Source organism: Phodopus roborovskii, unplaced genomic scaffold (assembly GCF_943737965.1).
Source record: "Phodopus roborovskii unplaced genomic scaffold, PHOROB, whole genome shotgun sequence".
Classification (NCBI taxonomy): Eukaryota; Metazoa; Chordata; class Mammalia; order Rodentia; family Cricetidae; genus Phodopus; species Phodopus roborovskii.
In genome coordinates, this window is record NW_026125047.1 from 1 (window position 1) to 13,859 (window position 13,859).

The 13,859-nt window shown below is 36.6% G+C and overlaps 1 protein-coding gene across 1 annotated transcript in view; it reads right to left on the reverse strand.

Moving 5' to 3' along the window:
- Positions 1-13,069: 13,069 nt before the first annotated feature.
- Positions 13,070-13,859, reverse strand: part of LOC127217577 (bifunctional heparan sulfate N-deacetylase/N-sulfotransferase 4-like) — a gene marked incomplete at its 5' end in the record, with an annotated part of 99,685 nt that continues 98,895 nt past the window's right edge. Inside the window, 2 exon segments of the mRNA XM_051178586.1 lie at positions 13,070-13,136; positions 13,138-13,187. Of these exon segments, the coding sequence (XP_051034543.1) occupies positions 13,070-13,136; positions 13,138-13,187 (117 nt within the window).

A 13,859-nucleotide genomic window follows, 5' to 3' on the forward strand; every position in this document is an offset into this window, starting at 1 on the left:
CCATAACAAGTAGTAAGTGACTGCTGTCATCACACAAGACACATGCACGCACACCCCAATTGCATGCTTTGCCACCTATAAACTAGAACATGCACTCACTCTTTCCCACATCATCTTTGGTTCTGTTGGGTCCCTGTTTAGGTGTGAATCATGTTGTAATAATAGACTTTACAAAGAATATACAACATACACACACATACCTTTCATACCATGAAAGACCAAAGTATGTATTCCAACTTGGCCAACCAATGAGTTTTATTGGGATTACTTACATGAATGATAGCAGGGTTACTTACATGGGGACAAATGACATGAAGACAACTTCGTGTCCACCCCAGCCTACCAGAGCCCATCCCAGGTGACAGCTAAAAATGTGCTCCAGCTTCTGGCTTACACTGCACACAATTACTCTGTTGGGCCTTAGACTACTCCAGATAGCACACCTCATCTCTGTATTTTTCCAGGTCGCTGAGTGTGTGTTTCAGAGTCCTCTTTGCAAGTTTGCTTCAGTTCAAGAGTGACTCTTAGGAGCCTTTGCTGTTTACTCTTGAGGAATGTGTGTGACCTTACAAATATGGTAAGTTTTAAGGACTCTGAAGCTATATTGATTTGTTACTTTCTGTCTCAAAAAATTTCCCTTAAGGATGGAATGTTCGAAATGTTCTACAGCTGCACACACAGGTGTAGGAATCTGTGCTTACTAAATATACTTCCATTCATCAAGACCATTGTTAAACAATTCTCAGTTTTCTTTAGTGAAATAAAGCCTGAGCTTGGTCATGTGATGGTGAGGAGCTGTAACATGTTGGTTCCCACAAATCTCTCATAAACCCCCTCAAATTTCTTTTCTCCCTTATGCCTTCTTGCTTAGATAGGACCATCTAAGACTTAAAAGGAGATTCTGTTAATTAACTCTACTTCTTCCCAATATTTGGATTATAAAAAATTTTATAATGCTGATGATACTTAGAATTTGGTATGAATTTATTTCAATATTTCATACTACTTTAATTAATTTGAAATTTTATATGTTAAGAAAATATTCAAACCCTAGGGGGACACAGGGTGAGGAGGATATATCTTACACAGTAAGGGCAATATATGAAAACCTACAGCTAACCTTTTTAATCTAAATGGGGAAAAACTTGAAGCATCCCATCTTAGATAACAATCAAAACAGAATCTGCACACTTTCATCAGGGGATAAGGACAACATCTGGAAGTGTTCTCTCTAATGCCTATCTAGCTCACAAAATGAAGGAAGGTGCAACTGAAGTTTCTAGAAGAACCGTCATTTGTAGCTGTTGTATGCTTCACTACTGACTGGTCAGCCAAAAATGCCCACAGATGCAATAGTGGCAAATCAATAATGTGAGGGACCATGTGCTCTCTGATAAGATCTGAGGCCCATTCCATGCCTGAAGTGGAGTGCTCAGAAACAAAAGGAATTTCTGTATCAGTCCTCAAGGCCACTCACAGAAGACATGACGAAAAGAATGTAAGAACTGGAAGAAAGTGCCAAGTACAGAAGGCACTCCTGATCCTACAGCATTTGAGATCTGTACTAGACTTGGCTGCCAACAAACTGCCTTAAGGGGAGAGCAGGATGCCACCAGAATTTACTGCTGTGGAATATTAATTTAAGATGTGCTACATTTGCTTATGGTGTGGAATATCTGTTGAATGATGCAAAGATGTGTTGCATTCATTTATGTTGCATTTTTCCTTTTTTATTTTTATTTTAGATATTGATCCCTGTTCCCTCTCCCTCCTCCCTCCTTACTTCTCTCCCACCCTGTCAATCCCCCCTCCCACCCTCCCTTCCCACCCACCCCCACCCCACATATAGGGTGATTCCTTCTAGGGGGTCATCTAAATCTGTCAAGTCATTTGGAGTAGGGAGCAGACCTTTCCTCCTGTCTCTAGGTTAAGAGTATCCCTCCATGGGGAATGTGCTCTCAAAGTCCTGTTGTGCATCAGGGATACATCCTGGTTTCCTGTCTGAGGTCCCATAGACTGCTCGGTCCTTCTAGCTGAGACCCATATCTGGGTGGGGGGCTGAGTCAGTCCCATGTGGACTCCCACCTATCAGTCTGGGGGCCCATTAGCTCCCTGGTTAGGTCAGCTGTCTCTATGTGTTTCTGCAGCCTGGTCTTGTCCTCCCTCTCTGCATCTGGATTCCAGTTGGACTCAGTGTTTAGTTGTGGGTGTTTGCTTCTGTTTCTATTAGCTACTAGATGAGGGCTCCGTGGTGGTGGATAAGTTAGTTGTTGATCTCATTATCAGGGAAGGGCATTTATGGTAGCCTATCCACTGTTACTCAGATTGTTAGTTGGAGTCAGTCTTGAAGGTCTCTGAACATTTCTCTAGGTTCAGTTTTCTCTTCAAACCCATGATAGCTCTATGCTCCCTCTTTCTCTCTTTCCTCCCTCCCCCCTTCTCTCCCCCTCACATCTATTCTTCCCCTGACTCAATCTTCCTAGTCCCATGGACTTTCCTCTCTCCCTTCTCTTTCTACTAGATCCCTCTCCACTCACTGCCCCCATCACTCCCCATATGCTCAGGAGATCTTGTTTAACTTTGTGAATCTGTGTTGCTTTACCCTGCTTAAAATGCCAGATTTGTCTAATAACGAGCTAAATGACCAACAGCTGGGCAGGGAGAAAGGACGGGCAGGGATAGCAGGAAGAGAGGATAGAAGGAGAAAAGAGAAGAGAGGAACAAGAAAGGCAAGAAAAGAGAGGGTGTCAGGGGGCCAGCCACCAGCTTCACAGCAATCCACCGGGCAAATAATTAAAAAAATAAATATAGAATAGAGGAAGATAAAACTCCAGAGGCAAAAGGTAGACAGGATAATTAGTTAAGAAAAAAAGCTGTCTAGAAATGAGCAAAGCTAAGGCTGGGCATTCGTTAGTAATATTAAGTCTCCATGTATTTATTTGGGACCTGGGTGTCAAGCTCCCATAGAACAAAGACAAAACCAAAACAACAACTGCAATTCACAGCCATATATTGATATCTAGCAGGACTATGAAGTCCCACCCCCCTCCTCCCTATGCACCTCTGAGGAGGTAATAGTCTCTGGCAGCAGAGGTGGAGACACATTTTCCTCAGTAGAGTAGTCACATCTAAGGAGGCCATGCTCCTGGAAACATCACACCAGACACTGGAAGCAACTCTAATGAAACTCACTGGCATCGAAAATAATTAATAGATAAATAATACAAAATGAATATAAATGTTGAAAACTGCTATAGGATATTTACTACCAAAAGTGTAAAAGTTAGTATCAGTATTCACAGCTTTTAATCTGAATGCCAACTCTTGTTTATCAGTTCACTTACTGGTATGTATATTGGGTCTGATTAATTTTCGTGTGTATTTTGTTTTTATTTATTTCTCATTTATCTTATAATAAAATGTATAAGAAAAACAAATGAAAATATGAGAGTAGAAGTGGACTTGTGTAGGAAGAGGAAGGGGAATCATTAGGAGATGAAGGATAAAAAGAAGAGGGTAATTGAGGTGTGTTGTAATTTAAGAAAAGTTTTGCTCGAGAGAAAGACAGCATGCAACAGGGTGTTTTTCTTTTTTTATTAGGAAAAGTGATCATAAAAGGGGGGGAAAGGGGGGAGGGAGAGATTGGCATCTGTCAGAAGCAGCAGGAGAGGAAAGAAGGGCAGAGAGAGAGAGAGAGACAGAGACAGGGACAGAGACAGGATGACCGAGAGAGAGAGGGAGCACCAGACAGACAGAGGGAGAGAAAGAAAGAGGATGGGGAATTGGCAAAGGACCTTTTAAAACAGAACAAGTGAATGTGTACAGGTGGTGCTCTTAGTGGCTGCAGCTGAGGGCTTATCCTGTCAGAATCCTAAGGATATGCCAGTACAGATACCTGAACACCCAACAAGGTGAATATGCTGAAAGGTACATTATATATATGTATGGATATGACATAATAAAATCCAATATTATACATAATTATTATATGGCAATAAAAAATTCCCAGAAAGATTTGAGAAAAATGCAAGTGATAGGAAGTGGGGTGTTATTGTCAAAGAAGAATAACATTTATCAAGTTTCTTGAGAGCAGGTAAAAGACAAATAAGCAAATGAATAGCAGGTTTGAGATGGGTGACACAGCATTGGTAAAGCTGTCATCCATAACAAAGATCAAATACCACTGTGTGTCTGCCTGCATGAGAGAGTGTAATTTGTGCAGGAATTGCTGGAGCAGAGGAACTATCTCTGCCCTGGCAGAGCGCGTGACCCAAAGGATTTTGCATTGTCTTCCTTGAGGAAAGGGTAAATGTGTTCTGTAAGAACATAATGATGCAATCTTGTGATGCAGAATTTCTGGCTATTTACCAAAGGTTTCTTTCCGTCTTAAAATCTAGCTGACTAATCTGCCTTGCCCTCAGATTCTGACTATTGTAATTTAATATATACATCATTCTAAGACTTGTAAAAATACTTGTGACTGAACCCCTATGTGCTTCAGTCTTTAGGGCCTGACACCCAGTGTGTAGGTGGAAAATTGGGCTTTATTAGTAAGGTGTGGGGATCTGAGATGTTTATATTTAATTATGCCATCCCTCCTCTGAGTCCAGATCATAAGATGATCCTGACATTTACACTCTTGTCTGCCCTTTTCATATAGTTTTATTACTGATAATTTGCAAAACTTGCTCTATAACCCTAATTGCTGTAGAACTTAGCCAATTGACGAGGGGAACAACAGTAAGCAGTTACTCTTGAATAACAAACACAATCCAGCTAGACACAAAATCAGTTAGAAAGCAAAAGTAAATAAGTAAATAAATAATAAAAATAATAAATAAATATATTATAGAAAGCAAAATCCATTGGCTTGTTGACCTCCAAAGAATGCAGTATTTGCTAATTTACTGAATTTTACTACGTGGTGACTTATATTTCTCTTGCTTATTCATTAAGACATCAAGAGATGTGGCTGCTAAAATCTAGACTGATCTTTTTTTGTCTTACACATATTTGATGCCACCAAATTCTCAATATCTAAGCATGCTTAACTGTCAAAAGTGTCCTGATAAGTGCTGCACTGGGAAATGAATAGAGGCATTGAGATATCCATTGCCTCCCTGTTTATTGACTGTAATTTCTGAATAAACCCTTTCCTTATATGTGTTGGTGGGGGGGAGCTGATTTAATGAGAGCAGTTGAGTTCCCTATTATAACCTTTTATTCATTTATCTTAAATCTTGCTTCCACTTGCCTGTGCTCTATCTTTAGCTTTTTATTTCTAGTTTTTTTCTTCAGGAGGAAATGAGGCTCAAAAATAATTTCATAGCCTGGTCAACAACATACATGTTTTTGACAGAAGTAGAACTAGAATTTACAAGTATATATACAGGCTATCCCTTTGTTATCCTTCAAAATCACTTGTGACTACAGAGCTTTCTTTCTTTCTTTTTTTTTTTTTTTTTTTGTGCTTAAGTCGGCATTCTTGGGGATATATTTTTAAAGTACATATTGTGTGTCTATAATGGGAAATGTAAAATACAAATCGCTGTCATGTTGTTGCTATATGCCAGCTGCTCTTCTGGGTGCTTTCAAGTTGTTAGGTTATATAACCCTATCAATAACTCCTAGGTTAGCTGCTACTATCACTTGTAACATAAATATCAGGAAATCATGGGACAGTTAGGATAAAACAGGGTTTGGGGACAAAGCAGAATCAGGAAGTGGCCATACCTCTATGCAAGTTGTCCCTCTTGCTCCCACACTATTCTGCCTGGTTCCTCAGATTGAAAGTTATTTAAATAAAATTTTAGTTTGGAAAGGGGGAGTGGAGGTACTGAATGAAGGTGGTTCTTCTCAAACAACAGCACAATAGCTGCTAAATGGTTGTATTATGTGCTTTGATTAAGACTGGCTGAGGTTGGGGCTTGCATCTATTGTATGTGTACAAGGTGTGACAAGAAAGACATGTCTGCTGTCATGTTTCTTCTGAGTTTTGCCATGGTACCCTGCCCTTAAGTGTCACCTGCACTTGAAATGATTTCTGTTTCAATATACATAATAGATTTACATAGGCTTACCTTTTTTAATATGATGAAGAATTCTGGGTAAGGACACTGAGTTTTAGGAAATGTTCTGGAAACATTCAAGAGAGAAAACAAATGGACCTCCCACACTGAGAATTTAGTTCCTAGACTCCTACCTGAACCTACAAGGGAGAAAATTTATGTCGGTTCCTTCAGTTTGGAGAGTGTAGACTGCAGAAATTATTTCAAGTAACTTCAACAAATCAGTCTTGGTTTGAACCTCAAAAGCTAACAGATGAGTGTACCATCACATCAACTCTCTCCACTGCAGCTTATTGATTTTGTGGTCTATCTTCATCAGCAAGCAGAGAAAAAAAATAAAAGAAAATATATCAGTGTAACATTCTCTCTTCTGACACAAGGTCATTTGTACAACTATGTGTATTGTTCCTTGTACTAGGGTTCTATTTTTGCTTCCCTGTCAGAAGTAGTTGGGGTTGCTTCCTGATGTTACATTACATAAGATTTTTCTCTCGTATTCCAAGTCTAATAACTGGAAATGGCCTTTGGCAGCCACAATATTGTTATGATATCCTTTTATTTATCTTTGCCAACAGATTTCTGTTTCCTTTTCAGCTGTGTGTTTTACTGCCATGATAGTATCATAATTCTGGTAGGTCATTTGTATTTCTGAAAACATTTGTGAAACTTAAGAAACTGATAATAGAGGCTTAAATAATTAATAATATTCAAAAATACTTGTGTTTACAATAGGTGCACATGATGACAATAAGATATTTTTAATTCTACTTGAATTCAAGTCAGAAAGTGCCCAAAGTTTTGGCAGGATTATTCTATTTAGACAGATATATTAAACATCTCACTAACAATTAATAATATTGTTTTTGTCAGTGAAAAAGAAAGCTGAAACTTGTACCAAGTCACCAATGTCTATCCTCTTCCATAGATTGAACTTTTACATTCAAAGCCATGCAACTCAGTGTGTTGCGGAAAGGCAGTTTTTAGCTTCTTTATGGTTATAAATTATCAGATCTTTTTGCAATTGGTGCTGTCAGATCTTTAAACCAATATGAAAGAACAACAGTCAGAGTAGTTCAATTCTTCTGTCTAGGATAGTTCAAATTCAGCTGTGGGACTGAGAGGAAACATGGCCTTAAAATTCTGGCTAGGAGATAGAGATTTGAAAATAAAATTGCATTTAGGGCAGGCCAAACTCTTCAACCAAATGTCCATCAAAACATGTGCCCTTGGCATGTGAACTAGAGGATAGCTTCATATCTGTAAAAATATATGTTCAAAGTTATATTTTTTTAACCAGGTAAAAGATAGAAGATAAATCATCTACTATTTCATATTCTGTGACATGTTTTCTTTATACCCATGTGATGCACTAATGAAAAGACATTGTAACTTATTTTTATAGGGTATCATGTAGCCTCATGTGGAACATTGAAGAACCAAGTACATGTGGATAGTATAATCTAGGCATATCAAAGTACTAGTGTTGTTAGCCTGGTATTAGTAGCCTCATACCTAAAGAACTGAGTAGCAAAAGAGATACAAGTCATAGATCCAAGTCAAGTTTTTCAGAATTGAGAGTCAATATTGCTTTTATTGCAGATAGGAAGAAATAAAGGAGGGAAAGGAAATGGAACTCCATAGCTATGTTGATTGCTTAATGTTCAAAGATTAAAATGTTAGTGAATCAACGATGCCAAAACATCTAAGAAATTTATTAAGGAAGAGACAAAAATAAATGCTTTAATAGCTCCTATATAAATGTCTAGAGTCTAAAATTGTAGCATAATTGAAAATGCAAATGGATTGTTACTTGAATTTTTAATGTATTTTTTAATGTGAAGAAAGAATAGTCTGGAAGTAAAAACTGCAAATTATATTTTAAAAAAAATCTTCACAGACTTTTTCTATGGATTTTTACAAAACTTTCATTTACAGGAATACTTGAAAGTTTAAGGATAGTGAATGATCTGGTTCTGTTTTCAAGCTATAAATCATTTATCTTCAGTGGCATGGATACAAATTACAAAGTAGATGATCCCATTCATAGTCTATGTTAATAAGAAGGCAGGTGCTAGTCTGTCATATCACAGTGCTCAGAGTTTAGGGGAGAAATAGGAAATTAAGGCCCCCTGTTATGGCATTAGAGACATCTGGTAAAATCAGGAGAACATCAGTGGGCCTAATCTCCAATCCCATCTCATTCTACTGCACAGAGTTTTCCTCCCTCAAACCCATCCAGATAGGATGTAGCAAGCAGTGTCCACTTGTCCCTATTAGTGTGGTGGGTTTGCTTCCCTTCCAGATCACTATCTCAGTCATACAAGCCACCTATGTTCTCCATCTGTGGGAAACACCTTATTGAAACAGTCACTTCCTATAGCCCCCATTCACTCTGTTCCAAAATATAGCCCCCTCATAGGCTTATGTGGCATGCAAGGACCTGTCCCTGAGCTGTGACTGTACATGATTAGTAAATGACTCTTGATTGTGTTTGTCCTGTCTTAAGTGCTACAAGTTTAGTAGTTTCTTAATACTCTACATAAAAATGACTTTTTTTCACACAGAGATTGAATCATAAGCTACCAAACAAGTAGCAAATGAGGAGAGAATTTAGATCCATGCTGGTACATAGTGTAGCTTTTGTTCACATGTGACATATGAAATGTGTTAAGTCAAAGCATTATTTTTATAGGGATCAAATGTCAACTAGATTATGAAGACCCAATATAAACACAGGAATATAAATATCTCAATATTTTTAATTGTTTGTCTGTTGATATATCTTGAAAGTATCATATATTTGTCATGGGAAAACATAGAAAATAATGTTTGATTTTTATAAATATAAAATATAAATGAATATAATTAAATGTTCTCATCGACATAAAAAAAAGCTTTCATTAGATGTTTAAAGTAGAGACTTGTAGAGAATTCACGGACCTTTCCTTGTACTTTTTTAAGTGAAGATTGGTGGCATTAACTATTATATGTGCCTCCATGTGACATTTGCACACATGCCACCATTAAACTTCTCATTTGTTGATGAAATAGTAGGTGTAGAGATCTGATATTTGTGGCAATGTGTCTACTGGATTATGAGAGAATTAAGGAGAGTGATAGATAGAAGAGACAAAAGTTAGGCCATCAGTAAGGTAATCAAAAGATATCTGTAGGGGAGGAGAAAGGCAGTTAGAACAGAGAAGCTGCGAGTGTTGCTCACCAGAGCAGGGGCATACAGCAGCACAGCATCTTCTCCAGGATAATGATTAGGAAGCTACTTTCTCCTTTGACCATATATATATATATATATATATATATATATATATATATATATATATATATATATCATATATGTTTTATTATTAAGAGGAGTAGAAAATAGACATTCCTGTTTGTTGGAAGAGAAGAGAGCCATTATTAATTATATCTCATTTTTTATGACCAACACATTTCCACACAACTATTTCAGGCATTGTGCCTTTAGCCAAACATATTCTTACTGACAGGGTGTAATAACCTCATGAGTAATTATTTTATTGTCTCCAATTTACAGGAAAACAAAAACAAAAACACTGTGGCTCAAGGAAGTTCCACAAATCATCTAAGGCCACACAACTACTAAGAGGTAGGACTGGGATTAGCATGTCTATTTTGAAAAACCCATTCCCAATTCTGGGGTACAAACACTGGATGTTTGACATCCAGACAGGGTGTATGCAATTAGGAAGACAAGGGAAGGCAGAATCAAGTAGTACTTACAGCCTGGTTTCAAGAGACACATCACTCCAGTGTACACTTCAGTGACTGTACTAGCATCGGGGTGTATTCTGATGAGGACACAGCCATGGTCCTTTAGGGAAACAACTATTTTAACAATTTAATTTCAGTCAATGTAGAGTTTTCTTTCTGCTTATCCTATGTATTTCACTGGCAAATAAATAAATAAAAATAAATAATAAAAAACTCTATTTGTGAGACCAAAAACTCTTCAGGGTTTCTCAGACACAACACATTGACAGATATTTTCACATTTTGATGTGTGCATTAGTTTTCTTTCAGGGTTGAATTCCTAAAATTGATTTAGAAAAAAAATATATATGATATGAACAGACTATTAGACTAGATAGTCTTCTTTACGAAGCACTGGCCAGTGTAATTTTTGAGTCCCTCTTCCTTCTTCAGGCAAATAGCATTTTCTGCCAACCCCAGAAATAGAAGGCTTTAATAATATACATACATACATACATACATACATACATACATATCCTGTGTTTCCTGAAATTCAAAATAAATCAATCAATAAGTATAGAATACAGGTTAGTTTGTATTATTTAAAGCAGTAAGATTTAAAAAGCAGCACAATACTAAATGTAAGTTGAGTTTGCTATGATTTAGGCAAAAAACAAAAACAAACAAAGAATTTCTATAAGTTTTGTGCACGGTGTGTGTGTTTTACACCGGTAATGTTATTCTTCATGCTTTTTAAATTATGTTCTGGTCATTGTTAAATAGAAACTAAATTTTATTTTAGAGGAATTTTCATAATATAACTTTTAGGAGTTAATATGTGAAACAAGTAAATATAATTTTTGCCTTTAACAAAATATAGTCGTTGACATCTAGGCTTGTAAGTCAGGCAAGCCCCAAAGTCTGGGAAAACATGAAGACACCATGCCTGTATACTAAAGGGTATGAAAAAATATTCTAGTATTTAAATAAATGTATGTTGCATAAAAATGACGATGTAACATAAATTTGAGAGAATTACACTAACAAATTCCAAGAAAATAGTTCTGAAATGGGAAGAAATATTTAAAAGGAAAAATATTATGAAAGCTGAGATTTCCTGATTACTATGGTACAGGGTCTCATTTTCTAGATTTCTTCAAAATTTTAAATGGTTTGTTAAATAATTAAATACAATTCCTTACTTCATTATCAAACATAGCAAGAAAAAATACACAATAATTGGAATAGCAAAGAAAGAAAGAGAATGGTTATATTTGGGTGATAATTTGCTTTTAGATACTAATGGGCAGCTCACTGATATGTATATGTTACTAAAAAGATGATAAAGACACAGAAAATTCATTGCATTGTTAAATGTGGTGATGAGTTGGAAGTTCTTGAATCATATCAATATTATTTGGTATGAAAGTACCCTTTTTGCACTCTATCACTATCATTTTAGTCCTCTTCAAAGTACAGAAAGTCAAGGAAATAATAATTAAAGCCGAGTGTAGTATGCACACTTGTAATCCCAGTGCTCAGAGGGAAGGCAGTGGGATTGTACATTGGAAGGCAGGCCGGGCTACATAGTAATATCCTGTCTCACACAGAACAAAAGAAAGTGGCAGAAATGTTAGAGTATAAGTGGGAGGGAAATGGTGAATAAATTTTAATGGTCTAAATAAATAATCGTAATAATTATTTCACCCTTTTAAAGGGATGGAGCCATGCTCTTACATAAATAATAAGGGTGAGAACTTAGTCTCCACAGCTAAAATTGAAACCAGAAAATTATTGTGATTTTTTAGCAACAAAGGAGAAAAAGCTCACATTTTCTGATAAAGATCAAGTGCCTTTCGACAAGAGTACCAAGAAAAAACAGAAAATGAAAAACAAAAAAAACAAAAGAATGTTGTGAAATATAGATGACAAGTTGGATTTTCAATATGTGAAAAAGACATCCATGCTCTTTTAGAATAGCCAAATTTGATTTTTTTTACCTAACCCATCTCCCCCACCAAAAAACAAAAACAAAACTTACTGTTTATTATAGTATTAATGAAAGACTAATTCTAAAACAATGGGGATGGTGGTATTTTTTAAAATTTTAGCAAAATTGTTCTGGAGAAGAAAGATTTATTTGTGGGCAATGTTCCCAAAGTTGCCTTGATTGACTGTTCTGGTGAAATTTTACCTTCATGTATCACTAAAATGATAAAGTTTTCATAGATCATCATGGCCAAATAGGATACCATTCCGGTTAACATGATTTTATATAATTTTCAAATACTGTAGGAACCTGTAGCTCAAAACAAAAATAGCACTTCTTGTCTTAAAATTAACTTGTAAGTTTTATTTCTATGAAACTGGGTTAGAGTATTAGTGATGTTCAAATAGGTAACTTTGGGGTTTTAGATATATCTTGAAGTAGACAGTAAAACGTTATTATAGTAGATATAGTGGCATATATGAAACGTCATGCTTTAAAGAGTTGGACATATTTCTTACATAGAGGGAACAATGCCTATTTAGACCTGCATTACAACTTGGTGTTCATTTCTGGTGAATGAAGTTTTGTTTCTTCTTATTTAGAATAGTGAACAAATATATATAAATACTACATCACTGCCAAGGTGGGAACCTTGGACATGTAGTATAGTAATGGGCCCATTTATAATGGCCATCGTCTATTGGAGTACTGCAGTTCAGAATCACACTCTTCTGCCTTACTGGAGCTCTCTGAGAGATAATGCTGGAGTTTTCTGAGGATGGCATGCCCTTGTGATGACCCAGAACTTGAGATGAACATGGGCGCTCACTGCCCTACAAGGGGACGGTGGATCAACAGAACAGATGCATGATACATATAAACATTAGCCCTTAATTCAGACAGTGGGTTAGATCTGACTTCACTTATAGACACTGTAGCACTTATCTTTTCCTCAAAATTTTAATCGGTAATTTGCATATAGTCAGAACATTGGTCATGTGATGTCCTGAAAGCTGGTTAACAGATAAAGTGAGCTGCATGATGATCCCCAGAAAAGAAACTGGATAGTGCCACAAACCCCATATTTTGTTTCCAAAGCCTTGTGTAAGGATTAATTCTAATAAATGCCGGTGCGTGCATATGTTTTCATTTTATGGAAAACACTGAAGGGGATTTATTCACAGTCCTCTCTTGACAATCACAAGCGTATGAAAAGGATAAAGCCGTGCCGTTCGCCTTTTCTACTTAATGGTGACTCGGTGCCATGTCCTCTTCGCTGGTGCTATCTCACTTTCTGCAGTTCCTGTCTCAGCCAGGAGGGCAGAGGCTGCCCTAACCTGTGCAGCAGCCGAGAGTTCCACGTTGTGGTCCCGGTAGTAATTGGAGAGGAAGTTTCTGGACTGGAAACAAAAGGGAGACTTGAAGGACACTCTTAGCTCATCAGATTTTGGAAATACTATATCACAGTATATGTTGACAAACTGTTCGCCTACTATTTTTCCTTAATTGCTCATTTTACATTTTTAGAAATTATGACTAAAGCGTAGACCTAAAGCAAAGAGGTACAGGTGTGTCCTAGGAGAGTCAACTACCATTATGGCACTTAGACATTTGGAGATAAGAGAGTAAGCTGAAGCATAAAATCAGAGAAGGAGGAGGTGTTAATGCACAACCAAATACACATGAACGTGTAAGATAAAAATGAACAAATTTCCTTCAAAAATTACTTCCTACACTAAATATTTTAAAAGATTACCTGTCTGTAATGAGAAAAATTACTGATTATAAAAATATCTGGCCACAACATATATTTGAAAATTTTATTCAGGATATTTTTCTTTATAGAATTACAAAGCTAGGCTTCCTTGTAAAATTTTATAGATGCCTCATCTACCTGAAGAGTTTGGTCTCTTTTAAAGATTTTTTTTAAAGTTTTACCATGTTTTTAAAGATTTATTTTATATGCATATATGTGTGTTTCTGAGTGTGTTCAGGTTTCTGCAGAAGTTAGACTAGGACAGTGGATAGACTGTGGCTGTGCTGGAGTTGCAACTTTAATTTTAGACAATGAG